The sequence below is a fragment of the Echeneis naucrates genome, chromosome 13 (assembly GCF_900963305.1).
Source record: "Echeneis naucrates chromosome 13, fEcheNa1.1, whole genome shotgun sequence".
In the NCBI taxonomy this organism is placed as follows: Eukaryota; Metazoa; Chordata; class Actinopteri; order Carangiformes; family Echeneidae; genus Echeneis; species Echeneis naucrates.
This window is the reverse complement of record NC_042523.1, coordinates 21,337,609-21,357,265: the sequence shown is the minus strand read 5'-3', so window position 1 is coordinate 21,357,265 and position 19,657 is coordinate 21,337,609. Positions and strand designations below refer to the sequence as shown.

General features: G+C 41.8%; 1 protein-coding gene across 2 annotated transcripts in view; it reads left to right on the top strand.

Moving 5' to 3' along the window:
* gdpd5b (glycerophosphodiester phosphodiesterase domain containing 5b) overlaps positions 1–19,657 on the top strand; it is a 36,468-nt gene that overhangs the window by 4,644 nt on the left and 12,167 nt on the right. For both annotated transcript variants that reach the window (XR_003841385.1, XM_029516987.1), the window contains exons 2-6: positions 8,923–9,102; positions 16,816–16,919; positions 18,788–18,881; positions 18,998–19,057; positions 19,457–19,555. Coding sequence is in view for 1 of the 2 variants with exons in the window: in XM_029516987.1 (XP_029372847.1) it covers positions 8,986–9,102; positions 16,816–16,919; positions 18,788–18,881; positions 18,998–19,057; positions 19,457–19,555 (474 nt within the window). In the remaining variant the exon portion in view is untranslated. The remainder of the gene's footprint in view (positions 1–8,922; positions 9,103–16,815; positions 16,920–18,787; positions 18,882–18,997; positions 19,058–19,456; positions 19,556–19,657) is intronic.

Here is a 19,657-nt window from a genome sequence, read left to right as displayed (position 1 = left end):
GGCTGACTTCACTGCGACAACGTGGCAGGCCAAAGAAGTAATCATTTAAATCAGCTGAAGACCGTGAGTGCTCTCTGCTTTTTGCACTCATCTGCTGTAGAAAGCAAAGAGACCTCAGCAATTGATTGCTACACTGATGCTTGGCAGGCCAGGGCCTTGACACCTCATCATGGCAGAAGGAGCTGCGAAAGCTGCAACATTTGCTTTGCTGTGTCCAACTGTATGGGGAACTGTGAGAAATTTTAATCGACGACTTGGTTTAAATGCGTTTTAAGTAGGCTGGAGAATTTTTAAAACCAAATATTTAATTAATATATATATTCATCAAACAAGTATCCACAAAATCTGTTCTCATTTTTTTTTTTTCAATTCCAAAATTAATGGACCATTTTATGAATGGTTAAGTGAGTTAACAATTATACGCTTGGAGAGCTGGAACAGACTGTTTAATGAAAGCTGAGATGCCAGGAGAGCTAAATGCCGACGTTTAAACCTTCGTTCGCTTTTCATTATCAGAATGTCAACAATCAGTAACAAGGATCATCAAATCCAGATGAAAGAAACATACAAATGTCAGTGTAGAGGAAAAAAAAAAAAAAGAGAGGGTGGGGGCGGCACCTGTTGAATATATAATCCACATGTTGCTGGGTGCTCAAACTCTACTCTGAACAACTAATTCACTTTGTTTCTCTTTTCCTTTTTAAAGCATAACATTAGTGTTTGTGTTCTTAAGTCATATGTCTTATAACCCTTTTTTTTTTTTTTTTTTTTTTTTTTAAATCTAATGCCATCATCAGGTCAAAAATTGAATGTATGACTAAATGCTTACAAAATGTTTTTATCAGCACTTTCAGCTCTTGAGCAAGGATTGTGAAATATGACAAATTAAGTTTGTGAATATGATAAACTTGGTACTCCTTAAGAGCAACACTAAGTTAAACTGTAAATCATGATTATCTGAGGAATAAGTCTTTAAAAAAAAAAAAAAAAAATCTAGAAAAAAAATCTCCTCCTCCTCCTCTGTAGGATCCAACCTCTGTCCTCAAAGCTTCAGTTCACGTTTCAAATCAAATCAGATTTATTTGTATAGCGCCAAATCATAACAAAATTACATCAAGGCACTTTACATATAGAGCAGGTCTAGACCAAACTCTATAAAATTATTTAAAGAGACCCAACAGATCAACCGATGAGCAAGCACTTGGCGACAGTGGCGAGGAAAAACTTCCTTTAGGAGGCAGAAACCTCGAGCAGAACCAGGCTCGGGGGGGGGGGGCGGCCATCTGCCTCGACCGGTTGGGTTTCTTTCTCTCCACATATTCAAATTCACAGTCTGTACTGAAGTTGATGAGAGTGCGAACCTGTTCAAACCGAAGCACCCTCAGCTGCCTGAGCAGCGGCTCGGTGGTTCTGGGTTTGAACCCTACAAAAGGCAAACGGGCTGTTTCTCTGCAAACTCTCTGTGCCTGTGCACCAAAACACACGTGCGGGTGGTCCATTCCTCATACGGCAAAGCACTGCAAGGCACGAGGAGTACTCCCACCTTTTTGCTCAGGAGAGGAAACAAAATGGGAAACTCGTTTTTTTTTCATCAGCAGAGACGCGCCACTTTTTAGTCAGTAACTGGTCCCCCTTTGGTCACACAGCTCCTAATACGCCTTTATTGTTTTCTGTGGCCACATTGCTTTTCTGACAGTCCGGCTTCGGTGGCTGCTTTCTACAAGATGAATCCCACTTATTAACGATTTTCTTTCTTTTTTTTTTTTTTTTTTTTTTGATATATATTTCTACATGTCACTTAACCCAGTTAAACCTCGGTCATTTATTTTAATAATGGAAATGAACCACAGTAGCCAGAGTTCCTCCAGATGTCAATTTTTCAATTTGGAGATACTGATGGATTGTGATTAGGTTCATTTGTTTTTCGATTAAATCTGACCCGTATTTTGTTCAGATTGACAGCCTGTCAGTCTAATGAGAGGAGAGATGAAGTGTCCGATTGTCTGGATGTTGTTGGACCATCCCACTCCCCCTCCCCAGTTCTCCTAAATCCTTATATTAGCTGCAGTCCATCGGCTTATAAGTAATTTCTTTTTTCCCCAGCTGGCTAGGAGTCATTTGCTCATCCTGTTAGACGTTAGGTGTTATTAATCACACATATTTTCTTGTCAGTTTTGGAAATGATAAAAATTAATGGTGAAATACAACCGTAGCTAATGTGAGCATGAAAGGATAGATGTGATACATGTGAGCATGCTGCAACACTCCTCTTCTCATTTATCAGATCAAATTGTCCTGACAAGCGTTGAATACTTTTTTTTTTTCTTTTTACATCTTACATAAGCTGTGAGACCTTGAGAACTTGAACATTGATTGATCTTGAACTCATGTTTTAACCGAACGTTCATTGTGCCTCGGGTCTTTTACACTTACAGATGTCACTGCAGAAAGGATCAGCAGACGTGTAGCTTCACATTCCCCTCTTGTTAAAAGCTGCATTCTCTTAGTCTCGTAACGGATAACGCACATACCACATAACCAGAAAACCCACAGTTTGACTCCAGCAGACCTTTATTGTCCTTTCTCACTCTCTCTCATTCGTAGAAATTCATATTTTAGGCAACTCCAGTGTCGCGGCTCATGCCCCACGCTGGAAGTAAACAGCATGGCTGGATGCATTGTTCATCCATCCATCAGTCATATTCATGTAAACGTGACAGACCTGTAAAGGTTTGAAAAAAACTTTTTCAAAACTGGCGTGAACGTTCACTTGTGTATGAACTGACTCTAAAGGTGGTCAAAGGTCACGGTGACGCCAAAAAGCACGATTTCAGTCTTGGGCACACAATACCTCTGAGGGGAATCCCTTGAAGTATTCTCATTGGTTAGTTTATTTGAAGTTGTTTGGTTAGTTGGTCGCTCGCTCTGTTCTGATTGCAGGCTCATGCCAGTTGCCTGACCTTGAGAATTCCCAAGATCAACATTTTTCTAACATCAGAACAAACTGCTTGTTAGATAGGAAACACTTAATTTTGCCCTGTCAGTGCTTCCTAATGTCCCTTTCGCTTGCATATCAAAAACTAATAATCAACACCCCCCCCCCCCCCCCCCCCCCCCCCACATCAATGATTATTCTGTGAAAGCAGGCAGCTAACGGCACCACCCTTTGGTTTGTAGATGTGTGGTTACTATTGGTCGCCCTGACAAAGCAGAATCAATGGGTGGGATTGATTCTCCCATTGATCAATCATTTGCATGCTGAAGCTGTTCAGTTAGTTCACCAGATTCCTGGAGAGAGGAGCTACATGAATCAAAAGAAATACTTGAGCTGGAAAACTCTCAATTTGAGAAGCTCCATCCTAAAACTGAAGTTTAAGTGCGGTTTTGTGCAGCATCTTAAACCGCCTTTCCACGTGTCCCCGAGCGGTTTGTCGTGGGACTCAGTGTCAGAGTTGTGATGAATGGCAGCTGTGAGTGTCAGTTCTCGGTCATGCACCGCGGTGAATCATGAGAGCGATATCTTTTGGGGGTCTTTAGGCCGATTCATGGGGATAATTTATGTTGAGCTGTTTTTGTTGGCTAATCCAGTATTGCAGCTTCTTTCTGCACAAATTAGCAGAAACGAATCACAGCACTAATTGTTTTCTTATTGTTAAAACATTATAAACAAGACCACCAAAAGTGTGCCACCTGCTATTTTCCTGAGAGGTATAAAAAAAGAGACCTGGTAGATAAAAGGGAAATATGCTGGTGGTGGCTGAAAACACGTGGAACGTGCACGAATTGACTCTTCACACAGGTTCATTAATGGGAGATTTAGGGTTTGTTTGGACAATGCAGCCTGCTGAATATGACCTTATGGCCTCAGATACTTAGCAGGTCGACTGATGTCTCGGGGTTAAGTCTTCCGCTCATCAACCCTGTTGGCTTGAAGTGGGTGTTCAGGTCTGCAGATTCTTCATCAGAGAGCTTGTTTGATTGATTTGGTGTTTTCAGACCAAATTAAACTGCTTTGCAAGTCTCAGAAAGAATTAATAGTGAACTTGACACGGTCTTCTTTGACCGCAGCCTTTTTTTATTGGATTCTGCACGATTGTCTTTGTGTGTGGTGTATTAGTTTTTCCAATAAAGGTGACTGTCTTCAACTTTGTTTACACTTCACTGTTTGACGCTCAAGCACGCACACACAGAATGTGTTATGAAACGGCTTACATTGCAAGTAGTCCACATGATGGAGCAGGAAGGGCCAAAAGTAATATAAAGGCAATATTAATATATGATGATGTGCAAGGGAAAGCGAATGAACTGCACAGGAAAACATTTTATGGGAAACGTGCAGAGATTTTCCTGATTTACTGCATGTTCTGCAGTCATGAACGGAGCGTGCGTCACCTCTCCCTTGTGTATCAACTTGACTTAACCCACTTGGTTAGTGAAAGTAGTTTTCCCTCTGGCTTCACCCGAAGTAGAAGTGGCTATATTTTGAGTGTGTGCGCGCGCACACACACACACACACACACACACACATTTTGAAGTCTATGCCTGCCCAGTAAGAGCACGTCTCTTAGATTTTTGGTTTCCCAGGAAACTGCCCCAGCTTTGTCTCATGGCAAGAGGAATTAAAGAAAACAGCATGAAGCTTCGCTCAGATTTGCTGAACTGGTAACTACAGTGCAACATGACGCACGTTGTGGCTTTGTGACATATTTGATACTCTAAATTACTCTTCAAACTAAAGCTCTTGAATTCTTCTTGCTTGATTGATCGAGCCGATAAAACTAACTAATGTTTGAATCAATGGCCAGTTTCTGAAGTGTCTGAAGTGCCCCAACTGGAGCTGTGAGTCTGTCACAAGGAGCTTTCATGATGACATTTTATATGCTGCCATGTCTCTCTGTAGTGAGAAGATTTGGATACTGAGTCACCTTTTACTGTACTGACTCTGTCATAATGGGCTTTATCACCTTTGTGTTTAAATGTCAGCGTACTGAAGGTCTTCGCTTATCCTTTGAAACGTTTTGGTCAAGTCTGTAAAATTCCTCTGACTCCACCTATGATGTGACCGCAGTCTTGCAAAAGTTACTTTCTCATGGGCGTTTACTTTATCTAGACATTCAGGGCAAGGTGATCAGATAAATGTCTGACTTTTCCTCCCACGTTGCAGTTTTTTAAAATATTTCTTTTGGAAATACAAAGAAATGAGGAACTTCAGACGCTTCGGTTATTCTGGAAAAGTTTGAGTTGAACCATGGAGTTTATCTCAGATCAGGTTACAAAAAAAAAAAAATACATCCCACGGTGGAAACAGATCGCCAGCTTCTTTAACATAAAATTACCTCCTGAGAAAGATGATGGAGCATTATGTGCTTTGCAGCACTTGCCTGACATTACATGACACTGTCTTTTTGTCCACTCTGAGCACATCACAGTTGGGCTGTAATGGCACCTTGGTGGTTAAGTGCGAATAATTTCTATTTAAGGATGTTTTCTTTCTCAGTCGATTGGCTCTCGGCTGTTTGGCCTCTCCCTCAGTTCCCTGGTCAGAAGAAGATCCTGCTTTCTGCTGGGGGGGGGGGAACTGCTGAAGCGTTTCCTCCCCTTCACACTGTTTTCCCTCGCCGTGCCTTTTGATTGAAGGAAATGAGGCAGCACAAAATGAGATGACAACAGCTGTTTTTGGGAAGTTTTTCTCATACCCCCTCATAACTTTTCTTCCCATTGACCCCCGTTCAGGCAAGTTGTGACAGTTGTAGACGTTAATAAATCTGATTCTCTTGCAGAGGAAGGCTTTGATCGCTTGTTGGTTTCCATTTGTTAATCTGTTCAGTCATAATGGGGCCGTGCAGATGACAGAACCTGACAGATAAAGCTATCAATTTGTTGAGTTTGGCACAGTGGATGTATTTATTCTAAAACCGGACCTGCACCATAGCGTAAAAAAAAAAAATATTTTTTTTTTTTTCTCCTATTTTATAGTCACTTCATTAAAGCCAAGTTCCAGTTTTGTGACTCAGTAATTGTGTGTGTGTGTGTGTGTGTGTGTGTGTGTGTGTGTGTGTGTGTGTGTGTGTGTGTGTGTGTGTGTGTGTGTGTGTGTGTGTGTGTGTCACACTGAGTCACTAAGACAGTTCTGCTCCCATTTCTGCACTGACTGTAACCAGAGGTGTCACATCCATGTGTCTTGGAGTGAATAAACGTTCTCCGTGTGCACAACATCACAACACATGCTGTATTTAACGCCACTTTGCCGAGGTGCAGTTTATTCACGATGTAATTGTGTCCGCTGGGTCACATTGACTGATGAGTTTCTGCTAAGACATCATGCCGATAAAATGACTAATTGCATCTGTGTTTGTCTCATTGCAAAGTGATGGACCTTAATGCTGTTATTCCTTAATATGGTCACGTCCTACATTAAATAGTTGTAATTAAAGCTTTGCTGAAGTAGCAGCAGTGAGTTTTGCCTTTGAGGATACATTTGACCGAGACACTGTCATGAATGGAAGCTATGGGAAGTGAGCGTGTTACAACAGAAACCACATGAACCGCTTTGCTTTAACAACATGGAGATGCCGCTGCTAATGCAGGATTTAACTTCACAATTTGTCAACAGGTCACAACATGACAGTGCGGAAAGTGCTTGTTGTGCTGTCTTGATTGACACGCTTTACTGTGTCAGCTGCACGATTGTTTTTCTGTCTTAAGGCTCGGCTGGCGTGCCCACACACATCATGCTCAAAAGTCACTGAAGTTCAGGTCAGACAATATTGATATCAAATGGATTTAATAGATTTGAAATGTGTCTTGACGTTTGTGTAATGTACATTCTGAATAAATTTTCCCTGGTGTCTGCCAGTTTTACTGATTTTACTCCAGTCTCTCTGCTGAATGAGTGAAATGCCGCTTTTCATTTTCCTCACCACTTTTTGATGAAAACATTGTTTTCTAAAGTCTAATCTAAAGGGCGTCTCTGATCAGAGGCTGACATAGAAAGGGTTTACCTCCTGTAGTTGTTTCGTTTAAACCACTGATGGATGAGATAATTGATGCTTGGGCTGTATAATTAATTAAAAAAGTACATAGTGCAATATCCAAATTGCTGGAGGAGCAAACCACTGCAGGAGCTCAGTAACAACATAACGACCTCCCAGCCAACAAATCATATTGAGGACAGGAACACAAATTAAAAACTGACTTTTAGTTTTTTCTTTAGTTTTTGCAGATTTTTCTGTTTTATTCCTCGACAGACTTTAAATTCCATATTTTCAAAGCGGTGTTCTCCATCCACCCGACTGAGATTGTTTGCTCTGAGGAAATGTTTGTGTATGTCTACATGATGGCTGTCAGTTGTCAGGCAGCGATTTGAACCAGATCTAAATCTCTCAGACTGCAGTGTTGCTGCTTGGTAATTCTGGCTGTTTGATAAGCAAGAGGTTGAACAAGGCATTGGTGCGGACTCTAATCAGCAGTTAAATGGTGCTTTGATTCTTACTGTTCCGCACACAGTACGGTATAATTTACTCACTGTATTTAAAAGCTAAGACAAGAGAGAGTCTCAAATGACATGTCAAGTTCTCAGACTTGCTCACATTGCTGGTCATCAAGATTCATATTTTTGGGAGAACTAGCTGGTTTTGAGATGGGAAGTTTTTCTGTGGCGGTTTCCTTTTTCGATTTTTAAACGGAATATATTTGTATATTTCAGCTTCCCACCTTTTTTATGACCTTTAGGAAGTAGAGCTGAACTTCACACTGCCCACCAGAGACCCCTGTGGCCCACCCTCCTCAGAGCAGTTTCACTAATAACAGGAAACATGGTCACTGCTGCAGATGCTAATGAGCAGCTGCCCAGAGCCCGAGACAGCCTGATTACAGCAGGAGTGCAGTTAACGTGCAGAAAGGCTCCAAAAGGCCACATTAGAGTTCGCCATATGCTGAGAGTCCTTCAGAAACTGCAAGTTAAAAGGAAGATCAGCAGTTAAATGCTCCAGGGAAGCATGTCTGTCTTTACCCTCCCACTCGTGCTTGTTTGACTCTCATCAGCACAGAGATTTCATAAATTATGCAGATTATGCTTCGATGGCATCAACATGCACCTTTAACCTCAGACTGAACTGAGGTGTGCGCCTTTTTGCGAACGCGGCAGCGGCTCAACAGGCTCCGTCGTGTTCCCGGAGAGTGAGGTAAACTTTTGATAACGGTCAGCGCCGCTGGAACATCGTCGTCATTATTGTTGCAGCTGATTGCAGCGTCTCGGTGCTGAGCCAGCGGCAGCTCACTGGGAACATTGACAGCTAACGCGGAGTGGTGCCTCCGACTGTGGGCTCTACAACAGCATTAGTCAGGAAGGAAATGAGCGATGGGCCTTTTCAAAAGCTGGACAGGATACTAAAGGAGAAGGTTGGAAGAAAAGTGTCTTCACTGCTTTGCAGTGTTGTTCAAAAGTTCAGGTGCATGTAATTGTGGTATCATTTATTTTATTCTTATTAAATTTGCTGATATTGGAAGTTTGAATTTTTTATTTTTTTTAATGTCACAGTTGTATAACATCCTCGTTACACCTGCTGTTCTTTTTCTGGCCCAGCGTAAGAGGGATAGAGGACGCCTACTCTCTGCCTTTTGGCCTAAATATACAGCAACTATGTGTTGTGTTAAATGTTTTGTTCCAGTGGTCAGATTGTGTCAGATTCTTTCTTTTTGTTTTTTTTTGTGTACCTTGGATCATATTGATGAACGCTCCCAGCAGTCTCACTTGTCATCTATAACGAGAGCCGGGCCACAAAGTCTTAATTTGAGGCTTGGCTGCGCATCAGATGATCTCCAGCCACAAGTGTCAGACATTAACTCCAGTGGTCCGACGGGGTGATGCCGTTCCAAACTGTTTGAAAAACCCTTCATTTATTTTATTTTTCGTCCTTACAGGATCCTCTGCAGTCAGTGGGATGTTAGATCTCTGGAAGCAGGACCAGGACTGACTGAAGGAGCATGGTGAAACACCAACCCCTCCAGGTCTATGAGCGCCAGCTGTGTTTGTCGTGCATCACTGGGATCTATGGTTGCCGCTGGAAACGCTACCAACGTTCCCATGATGATACCACCAAGGTGAGAGGCTGGAGAAAGACCCTTTTGGGATTGAAATACTCAGAAATCAGAGTCGCTGCTCAGTCTGACTGACCTCGGAGCATCACATTTCTGAATCCTCCGCATCTGACAGATGTACTTGAGTGTTACGCTCCAGTAACTGTAGATGACCTTTGTCTCTGTTGTGAAAAGCCCTCTTGATGGTTTAATGTGTGTAACACAAAGCTGAAGACACCCGCGGCTGTCATCGATTGCCACATAAGATAAATATAAGCTGCACGCACTCGTATGTGCTCACATGCTCACGTCAGGCTGGCAGAAAATGAGACCTGATCATTCCACTCTGTAATTTATCTTGTCAAGGTCATTTTCCTTGGTAACTGCACAGCTGCTCTGAAGAAAGAGATCTTCATGGAAACATATCAATCTTCAGTCTTATTTTTTTATGCTGTTTAAAAAAAAAAAAAAAAACAAACCAGCCAGGTTTATTCTTTTTTTTTTTGGGATGGATTTTGGGATTTGTGTCTAGTTTGTTTGACCTCCAGTGACCTTACAACCCACATTTATGTTAATAACATGTTAGCAAATCAGCACTTTCCATTTTTCTGTGTTTGGCTGCTGAATGTGAAAGCTGTTACTGTAGCTGCTACATGAATGAGGCTTTTCACAGCTCACATAAGACTGTGTACCTTTTTTCTATTCTTTTTCATCTACCATAAAGGAAAAAAAGAAACCGAAGGCTGCAGCCTTTATTAGGCATTCAAACCAGGGTGCTCCTCCATCTCATGGTCTCCAGATTCCCCGCCCTGATGTTTGTCCTTCAACATTGATTTACACTGAACAATTATCTTTGACCAAATATGTCCCTGTTGGTTTCTCCTTCCGTCAGTAACCTTGAGCTTTCCAGACGGAGGCTCATTCCTCATCACAAATGCTTCAACTATCAAACATAAATAGGTGTGAGCTTAAAAACTGTCAGCTCATTTTATTTGTGGCGTTCGTCGGCTAAGTGGGGGAACGAAATGGTGGACCCTGCAATTCAGACGTTCAGTGGTGATGATTGGGGTTAAGGGCTGTGGAATGCATTGTGTTGGGGGGTGTGTGTGTGTGTGTGTGTGTGTGTGTGTGTGTGTGTGTGTGTGTGTGTGTGTGTGTGTGTTTGTGTTTGTGTGTGCAGGATACACTCTGCCAGTTTTTAGATGAACATTTTATCATTTTAGCACTTCTTATAGCCACAAAGCAACCTTCAATGAAAAGCCCAACCAAAGTATTTATTTATTTATTTATTTATTTATTTATTTATTTATTTATTTATTTATTTATTTAAACGCCTCTCTCTTTGCTGACACATGCCAGGAAGAGTATCCCAACCTCACGAGATCGGCCGTGTGTTCCTGACCTTTCCGTTAATCTCCTCTGTAGTTAGGAAGGACAGGTAGGTTCTGTTGCTGCAACAAACTCAAACAGGCGGTGTACGATCAGGGGTGTGCTCACACACAGACGCAAGGTGGGATGATTTATTTATGCCCACATACCAAACTATAGACAAGCGGAAGTCTGGGACACAGACAATAGACTCATGTCCCTCAGCTCACACACATCTACATCATCTCCATGAGACGTTTGGCCAGAACACAGAGGTTGTCTTCATTGGATCATGAAGTATGGCAGAGTTAGAGAGAGATATTGATTTTATTTATTTTTTTTACCCTCCTCCCGCCCTGTTTGGGGGGAAACTGGACACCTTGTAGTTCTGTTTCCTGTTTCAAGCGGTTGTCTTTCAGGCCAACTGACAGGATAGTGTCGAGTCAGCATTATCTGTTCACGGTGCTCATCCTTTTGTTTTGACCGCGTGCTGTCGGACATCAGTCGTCTTAAGCCGAGAGTAAGAAGCTCACGTTCTGGCTCACGGGCTCTGCAGGGCCGCTGACTGTTTCCATTCAGGTGAATCAATGTATTAAAGCGTTCACATCACAGATGGGCAGACGTGAAAACGGATCACGACGCTGTTAAGAGTCCAGCTTTGTCTTGTTGGCATCAGATGCGTAATCTGGTATTTGTCTGTATTTATTTGCCGGAGACTAAGCGCTGTCATTTCCCAGCACAGGTCAAGGTGATGTTATATAAGACTGCATCTTTAATGATCCCAGTAAACAAACTGTGACCAGTCGAGGGCGGGTATCAGCTACATGTAACTGGACCTGAGTGAATCACAGAAGCTTGAGAACTGTGAATCCCATGTTGAATCAACTGGAGACTCATTCGTAGTCCACGAGCAGATTGTGGCATTTCTGTCCGTCTCTCCTTTTCTTTGTAAGTCTTTGTTCACTGTGATGAGCCGTTCAGGTTGATCGGCCATCTCAGTGAAGCTGCTTCTGTCTTTCTTCAAGGTGCTTTGTGGGAAGACGGCCCAAGTCCCAGTGCAAGCCGATCTGGCCTCTCAGTAATAATTGAAAGTATTTCCATTTAGTCACTCGTTACCATTTCACTCACACAAAGGCCTCAGAAATAGAAACAAAGCTGCTCCGCCATCGTTTGCCATTGATGCCAGGCCTTCGTTTTCCCCGGACTGTGTGCTGTCGGACAGATAATGTGGTGAAGCGGAGCAAGCAGCTACACTTAGATGTTTGCATAAGAGACTGCACGAAGTGTTGCAGTTTTTATTAGTTACATGTCAGGACAAGAAATTAAAAGAGGAATTATTCAAAGGAATTATGAATAAATGTTCCTCGTTGAATAATTTTCTCCTCCCTCCAGTTCAACATCTTTTCACGGCCATATTTTTTCGACTTTGACATTTTATTTTTTTCTAATCGACATTAATATTCTCCAGGCTTTTTCTTAGTCTGAACTTCGTGTTTGTTCACAAACTAATTTTCTAACTAGCTGTCACAGGTCACAAGCTTCAATCCATCACTTATGTGCCTCAGTGATGAGGCTGAGGGTGTGATGGTATTGATGTTTAATGTAAAAAATATTACTCATGGAGACGTTGGCAGTTTGCGAGAAACAGGATTTTCATTTTTTCTCGATCCTCCTATTTTTCCCACTGAAGTTAAGGATTTACATTTTCTTCCCGAATAAAACCATAAATAATATTTCCATGATATACAACATACTTTTTTTATTTTTTATTTTTTTTTTTGTTCTCATAGTTTAACATCACAGGGTGTGTCAACTTTTTATGAGATTGATGCACTTGCAGTCTTGCAGCTAAATATTTTATTCATGATTCATTTGGTAATGAGTCGTACATGTTGATTGTTCATCGTTCCAATGAAGTAAAACACGGACATGTTGAGGGGGAAAAAAAAGATCAGCAGGGCGGAACAAAAATACGTTGAATAGATGAGTCATTCATCGTATTTTTATTAATTCCATTGAACACAACATAGTCTATGATTCCAGTCAAACATAAATGTATTTATTTTTGCTTCTGGATGTTTACAGATAAAAATAAACTTGATGCTCGGAGCAGTTTAACCTGAGTGGATGGTTTCTCTCTCTGTGATTACTGTTTGAGTTGTTTCTTACTGAAACATCTGGATTAGTTTGTATCCCCGGTAATGACTCGGACTAAATCCTCAGTCCCTTTTATACAAGACAGCAGGAAAAAAAATCCTCGAGGCTAGAAATTAAAACACTTCATTTATTTCTGAAAACATACGGTGTACTTTTACTGTTCTGTGATATTTTTTTATACAATCATTAGATCAATAAGGGCCATAATCGACAGAGTCACAGATGTTACAAATCATCTCGGTATTATTGGTTCAGTGGTTTTGTTTATGATCGTCTGCTGACTTCTCCACATTTCCTCAGAAGACGTCGGTGATCTGTAAACATTCCCATGTTGAAGGTAATAAAACTGCAGCCTTCACAGATCCGTCGCACAACTTCCACCTAACACCTTTTCAGCTTACTGACACAGACTGAAATGTTCATCGTATCTCATGTGATCAGAAAAATTCCAGCTTTTGTAGAAAACCCTAACTCAGTACTCAGTGTCGGTGTATCCCCCCCCCCTCCCCACAAACTCAGACACTTGAACTTCTTTTGCACTTTGTCTGGTTTTATAGCTGCATTTTAAAGCGGCGCGCAGAGTGTGTGAAATGCCAGGGACTTATCTGGATATGCTCAGGAATGTGACAAAGGACCGCGGTGTTAAGTCCAGTGAAGGTGGGGGCAGCCAGAGAGAGGCATGTGAGACTGCTGCTGTCAGTTACAGCAGCTTTATCTTTCTTCTGCATCCTCTCCTTCATCTGTATCAGTTCACAAGTTTATTCGCACAAACTGACGTGGTTGTGTTTTTCCTGTCTATCTGTATTTGTTTTTGACAAGTCGATTCACTTTCCGCATTGTTGGCGTGTTAGATTTCAAACTGCTGCAACTAATCTAATTGTGAGTTGATGCAGCCGCAAATCTGAAACGATATGACTACAAATGATCTTATAAATGTAATTTAGAAAGTGTATATGTGAAAGGTAAATGTGTATTTTGAAGAGGTAACCTTATTATTAGCTGTCAAAAATGGCGAATATGAGGTCGAAAATGTTAGATGATACTTAATTGATTTTATTCCACGCGCTCTAAGGTTATGTGGTAAGCATCAACAAACTCAATATTTTGCAGTATCCGTGTTTGTCTTCCCTCCTGTCTGTTCTCAGTACTGTAACCTGTAGAAACTGAACCCGTGTGCTGCTGTTAAGGAGGTCAGAGTTGAGCAAAATAGACTTGCGCTGTCTCTGTAATTGTAGGTTTGAAAGCTTGAAGGAAAAAGTACACCAACACACAGCTTGAGTTGTGGGACTGCAGAATGATTCATTTAGGGGTGTAACTATATTTTGATTTGTGTTGGTATGGCCGTTACGCCTGCTGGACGACTTCCAAATCAAAATTGACAGTATTGTTAAATGCTTGAAGATACAAATTCAGTTTGTGTACTGTGATTTGTTTTGCGCATGCAGGTAAGCAAGCATGTCCATGCACGCATGCACTATGCAGCTGAGTAGCAGCCAAGCGTGAATAATAACCCTTTTGTAGATCCAGCACTGTAATTGTTGCCTGGATCCTGTTTGACATATCGGAGCGTCGGTGGTGGGAAAAGGAGCGCACGGGTCGTTCAGTCATGCTGCTTTTTATCCATATGAGCTGCGGACATGTGAGAAAAGCAGGAAGAAAAAACCTTTTGTATTTAATAAATAAACATTACGTGGGTGTGATGGCTGACATTTTTGTTGCTTTTAGTTTGACCTTGTTCTGTTTTGGCTTATTTTCCTGGTTTCGTTTTGAATGGGCACCATCTTGATGGCAACTGTGCCAGAGCGGAACAAAACACAGTCTCAGCAAAAATGTTATTTTAAATCTATATCTCTCCCAGCTGATGGCTTGATGGTGTCAGCTTAACAATGCAAGGCTCCAAGAATCATGTGAGGCATTGCTGTAATTAAAAATTATTGTTGTAGGCTGATTTAAAAAAAATAAATCTGATCCCATTAGTATATTATTTGTTGCTGCTGTTGCAGTCCAACGTATTTGTTCTTAAATCAAGCTGACCGGTTTAGACTGTGTTGCTCCTCTGTTCTATGTTGTTTTTACACAGTTCCTCCTCCAACTAGCATCATTAGTACACACATTTTCTGTTTCTCAAACAGATTTCTATTCATCCAGCAGTAACACCTGCCGTTTGGTCCCATTGTGGTGCACGTTAATGATGAATAACGAAGTTGTGTCTGCAGAATTAGATCTCTGATGTGATTATGGGAGCCGCTTTATTAGATGAGCAGATTCATTTTAGATGCCACAGTGTGGGTCGCTCATTTGATGGCACCATCTTGGCTCTCTCAGGAGCCGCTCAGGTCACATCCATCATGCGTCGGCGGAGAACCGGAGGTGGTGTTTGATGGGGGGGGGAGTTGAACAATGTCACCTCTCAGGAGCGAGGTCGGATTTCCCGGGTGCTTCCAGGTAGTCATTAAGAACCATGGGAACCGGGGCCGGTGCTGCACAGACTGCGGTAAACTTTCCCTCATTGGAATTGATTTGTTGTCGTCCTCATCATAAAACAGTGTTTGCTCTCTCCAGATCATCATGGCTTTTATTTTTTACGGCCGTGACCATGTTGTAAATATGGATTATTATTATGGGAGAAGGATAATACAGGCACCGCCAAATAATAATGGAGCTTTTTCTTACACTTTTATGATCATGTCCAGATATGACGAAACAATGAATCAGTAATCATCTTGGCTTGCATCATTAAATTGTCCGTAGGTCTGAATGTGTGAGTGGTTGTTGGTCTGTCTCTGTGTGTTGGCCCTGTGATGGCCTGGTGACCTGTCCAGGGTGACCCCGCCCCTCAGCCAGAGTGAACTTGGATTGGCTCCAACAACCCCCCCGTGACCTGGAAACAGATAAGCAGCAGAAGATGAATGAATGAATCATTATACCATCACGATTGGCACACTAGGTCTGACCCAGACCCGAATTGTGAAGCACGTGGGAAAGTTAATTTATGATTTGATCCATGATAAACGTTTGGAAAAGTTTAATTGTCAGTCAGCAGATCAGACACCATCTAAACAGGCCCAGCAGGCAGAGTCACCTGTGAGTCACATCAACTTGCTGAAGTGATAATGATCTGATCCTTACCACACACGCAGCCATGGTGCATTCAAGGTGACTCTAAATCTTTATTGCTAAACTGCTGTAAACATACTGTAATCTGCATAAACAGGATTTTATGATAACTGCAAATATTGGGTAATTTGTAGTTTTTTGTTTGTTCTTCTCAGTCTGTTATTTAAAAAAAAATGCTCATGACTGGTTTGCGGGGACTCAAATGGACATGGAGAGCAGACGTGCAGCAAATCGTTGTAGATCTCCTTTTCACATGAACTGATCAGATAGCAGACCGTAAACGTGCTCTGCAGGATTTTGATAAATGCAAATGTCTTCTTTGACATATCTTCTTCCTCTTCTTCTTCTTCTTCTTCTTCTTCTTTGTCCTCACTTATCTGAAGGTGTGAATATGTTTCAAATGTTTTTTTTGCCTTCCTTAATACTTTCAGTGTTAACACGGCTGCTGCTCCGGTGCACCTTAATGTCTTTAAAATCCATCTGCGCATTTTCTGTGACCCATCCAAGCACTCTTTTTTTTTGACCTCTTTGATGAAGCACAGAACATTGTTCATTATCTAAAGTACATTGACGTAGATGAAGTTGAGTGTTTCTCCGTACATCCTCTTGAGTAGGACCTAAGCTTACTGCAGCCAGTTTAATACTTTCCAGGGTACAAGAGTGCATGACGGATGGCGGCAATAATTAGTGGGCTTGTGTGTGAAGTTATTAAAAGTAATTTTTTGATAATGAGCAAAGTGGAAGAGGGAATATTGACTGCAAAGATCAGCAGCCAGGTCGACATCATGTGCTCTAAAGATGAAAAGCTTATTTTTAATGAACTCTGCTGCTCTCTGAAAGAGTTAGAGGTGTGTTTTTGTCAGGGCAACGGCTTTACCCTGAATGTGCGTGGGAGAATTTGGACAAATATTATGGTATCTGTATTACTATTTAATAATGTTTCCATATCAGTAGAAATGTTCTCAGCGACAGAGCACAGCATGGAGGAGTGGATATGCTTCTCTCAAATGGACTTTATGTTCTCAGGTCTAATTAAATATAGTGGAAGCATAAATAATTCATTGTGTTTGCATATATGTGCGTCTTTGTTTGCAGTGGGAGCTGCTGTGGTCCCTCATCCTCCTCTTAACCTTCTGTCTGCTGCTGGTCTGGTTCTACTTCTGGTGGGAGGCACATAACGACTACAATGAATTCAACTGGTGAGTAGACGTCTGTTTGGAGTTTGGCGGCTAAGCGGAAGAACGAAATTGTGGTCACACGTTCAGCTGCGATGTTTAGGGTTAAGGGCTGTGTAATGCATTATGTTGTGTGTGTGTGTGTGTGTGCCATGTCTAAATCTTAAGGCCAGATGCCTGTCACCATATTGTTTTGGCTGTAAATAGATTCCATCCGTGCTTGCCGTCGGTTGGCGATTTTCCCAAATCGTCAGCTTAATCTGTGTCTGAGCGGAGGCCGGCCCAGCCCCCCGCAGATTATGTTATACAACAGGAAGATGGATTGCCAAACATTTCCACTCCACTGTAAATCATTTCATGTAAAAACTAATTTGTGACTGAAAGCCTTGTAATGTGAGCTACAGACTTCATCTGTGTTTGAAAGACGGCTCACAGTTTTCCTTGAAATACAAATTTTATTATTATCAAAGGTTTTTATTCAGTGACTGCTCTGCCCCATAAAATCACATTCACCACACTGGTCTTTTATCAAACTGTCTCTCCCCTCCCCCATCTCCTGCTGCTCTCAGGGACCTCTACAATGTCACCGTTTCCTTCTTACTATTATCTGCTGGCTTCCTCTACCTGCTCTCATCTTCCACTTTCACTCCACTTCCTTCTGGCTTTTTTTTTTTTTTTTTTTTAAAATCCTTCACATCTTTTTCTGCGTGCATATTCTCCATCCTTTTTCAGCCAGCCCAGAACAGTTTTACCACCAATCTGACTGTTGTTTCTTTTCTTCTATTTTTTTTTTTTTTTATCTTGGGATGCCAGTTTTGTTGAGCAGACTTTTACCATTCTCTTTTATTTGGAAAAAGACGAATTTCCGTTGTTGTTGTTGTTGTTTTTTTATTTTTTTATTTTTTTATTTTTTTTTATGTGGGTATCACAGATAATCAGAGAGATGATCCTGCCCTCATGTGTAGTAGTGATTTAGCAGCAGGGAGTGTCCCTCTCCATCTGCGGTATAAATTTATTCACAAAGGGCTCCGAGCATCAGCGCTAAGTGACCCTGCTGTGTCTCTCTGCCACTGGAATTACTGATAAGGTCTGACTGCAATTAGTGCGATAGACCTTGACTGTCGTGTCCAAACACTTGCACACACACTTTGTTGTGTAGCTGTGAACCTTTTGATCCACCCAGCCACATTCAGGAACATTGGGAACATTCGGAGCGACATGGTTGATGTTTTTTAATATATATATTCCCTCTCTTGTGTGTGTGCGTGTGTGTGTGTGTGTACACGGGTGTGGAACTTTATTAAGTTTATATACCTTTTTCAAATTCTTGGTAACAAGTGCTGGATATTTTTATTGGTGCCTTTCCCATCTATTTCCCACAATGTAGCCGCTCCAAAGGACAGAAACCAGCTGTCCCTGTGCCACCCATCCAATAATAATAAAATAGCAATCACATAATCTCTTTGGTCTGAATTGTCCATGCAGCCTGACAACGTTGTCTGTGGTCACCGAGGCTTTTGTGTTTGTTGTGTCTGTGTTCGTTTTATTGCAGCAGTAAAGCATGAAGCTCAGGGGTGCTTGATGGTTGTCTGTCTGTAAGCGAAGCACCAACAGTGTCACTGTTTGCTCTCAACGTTTTTATTTTGTGCAGTAAATCTCCCCATTTTCAAACGGTCCTTAAATCCATCCTGAAGATCCATAAACAAGACCTGTAAACTCATATTACTCTGCTGCCAAATGTTACATCACTTTTTATGTAATTAATTTGGAGTCCATAATTTGGCATCACCTTGGGAGGCACTCTTTGGTCTGAAAAGAATTAGAAATGACAGCTAATTAATTTAAGAGCGAATATACATCGACAAACAGCATTCCCTCTCTTGTTCCCGCAGGTTCCTCTACAATCGTTCTGGGGTGTGGAGCGATGGCACCGCTCCCATCCTGGCCACCACCGCCGCTGGCTTCACCTATGTTGCATTTTTAATGGTCAGTCCCATGTCAAATATTCACTGTGAAGGTGTTGAACGTGTTGAGATTTGAGCAGCAGCGGACTTTATTCTAATATCTGTCTCCTCCCTTCCTTCCCCCCGGTTTGATTTCAGGTTTTAGCGCTTTGCCACATTGCACTCGGGCAACAATTAAATTTGCACTGGCTCCATAAGGTAATGTGATAATGTGAGAATAAGTTGAGTGAGGGTTCATGTGAGCGAGGGGGCCGAGGGGGTACTGTCGTATGTGTGTGTGTGTGTGTGTGTGTGTGTGTGTGTGTTTGTGTATACACACTCTGTTTACTTGCTGTTATGTGTGTGTTCATTCATAGCCAGCCTGAACTCATTGTTGGGCTCATGCTGTCTCAGGAGTCTTGTGAAAGCTCAATAAATGACCTGCCTGAGAGTACAATCAGTAAACCAAATATAAGGGCCAAACGCCGTCTGAGGTGTTAAAGTACTGGGAGATATTCAGTATGATTCTGGTGTGTGTGTGTGTGTGTGTGTGTGCGTGCATTCACGTTTATCCAAAGTGACAGTCTCTTCGATTTGTCTCCATCTCTGTCCACACAGATTGGAGTGACTGCTGCTCTGCTCACCACCATCGTTGGGGTGATATCTGTCAATCAAACGTGGAGGCAAGAGTGGGACGTCATCCCCATCTCACTGCAGGTCAGCAGAGAGGTCTTAGCGTTTGATCCCTCGCTGTTTTCTATTTAAGATTATTTCTTTGGTTGACAATAGTGAGGCGATAGACAGGAAAGAAAAACAAAA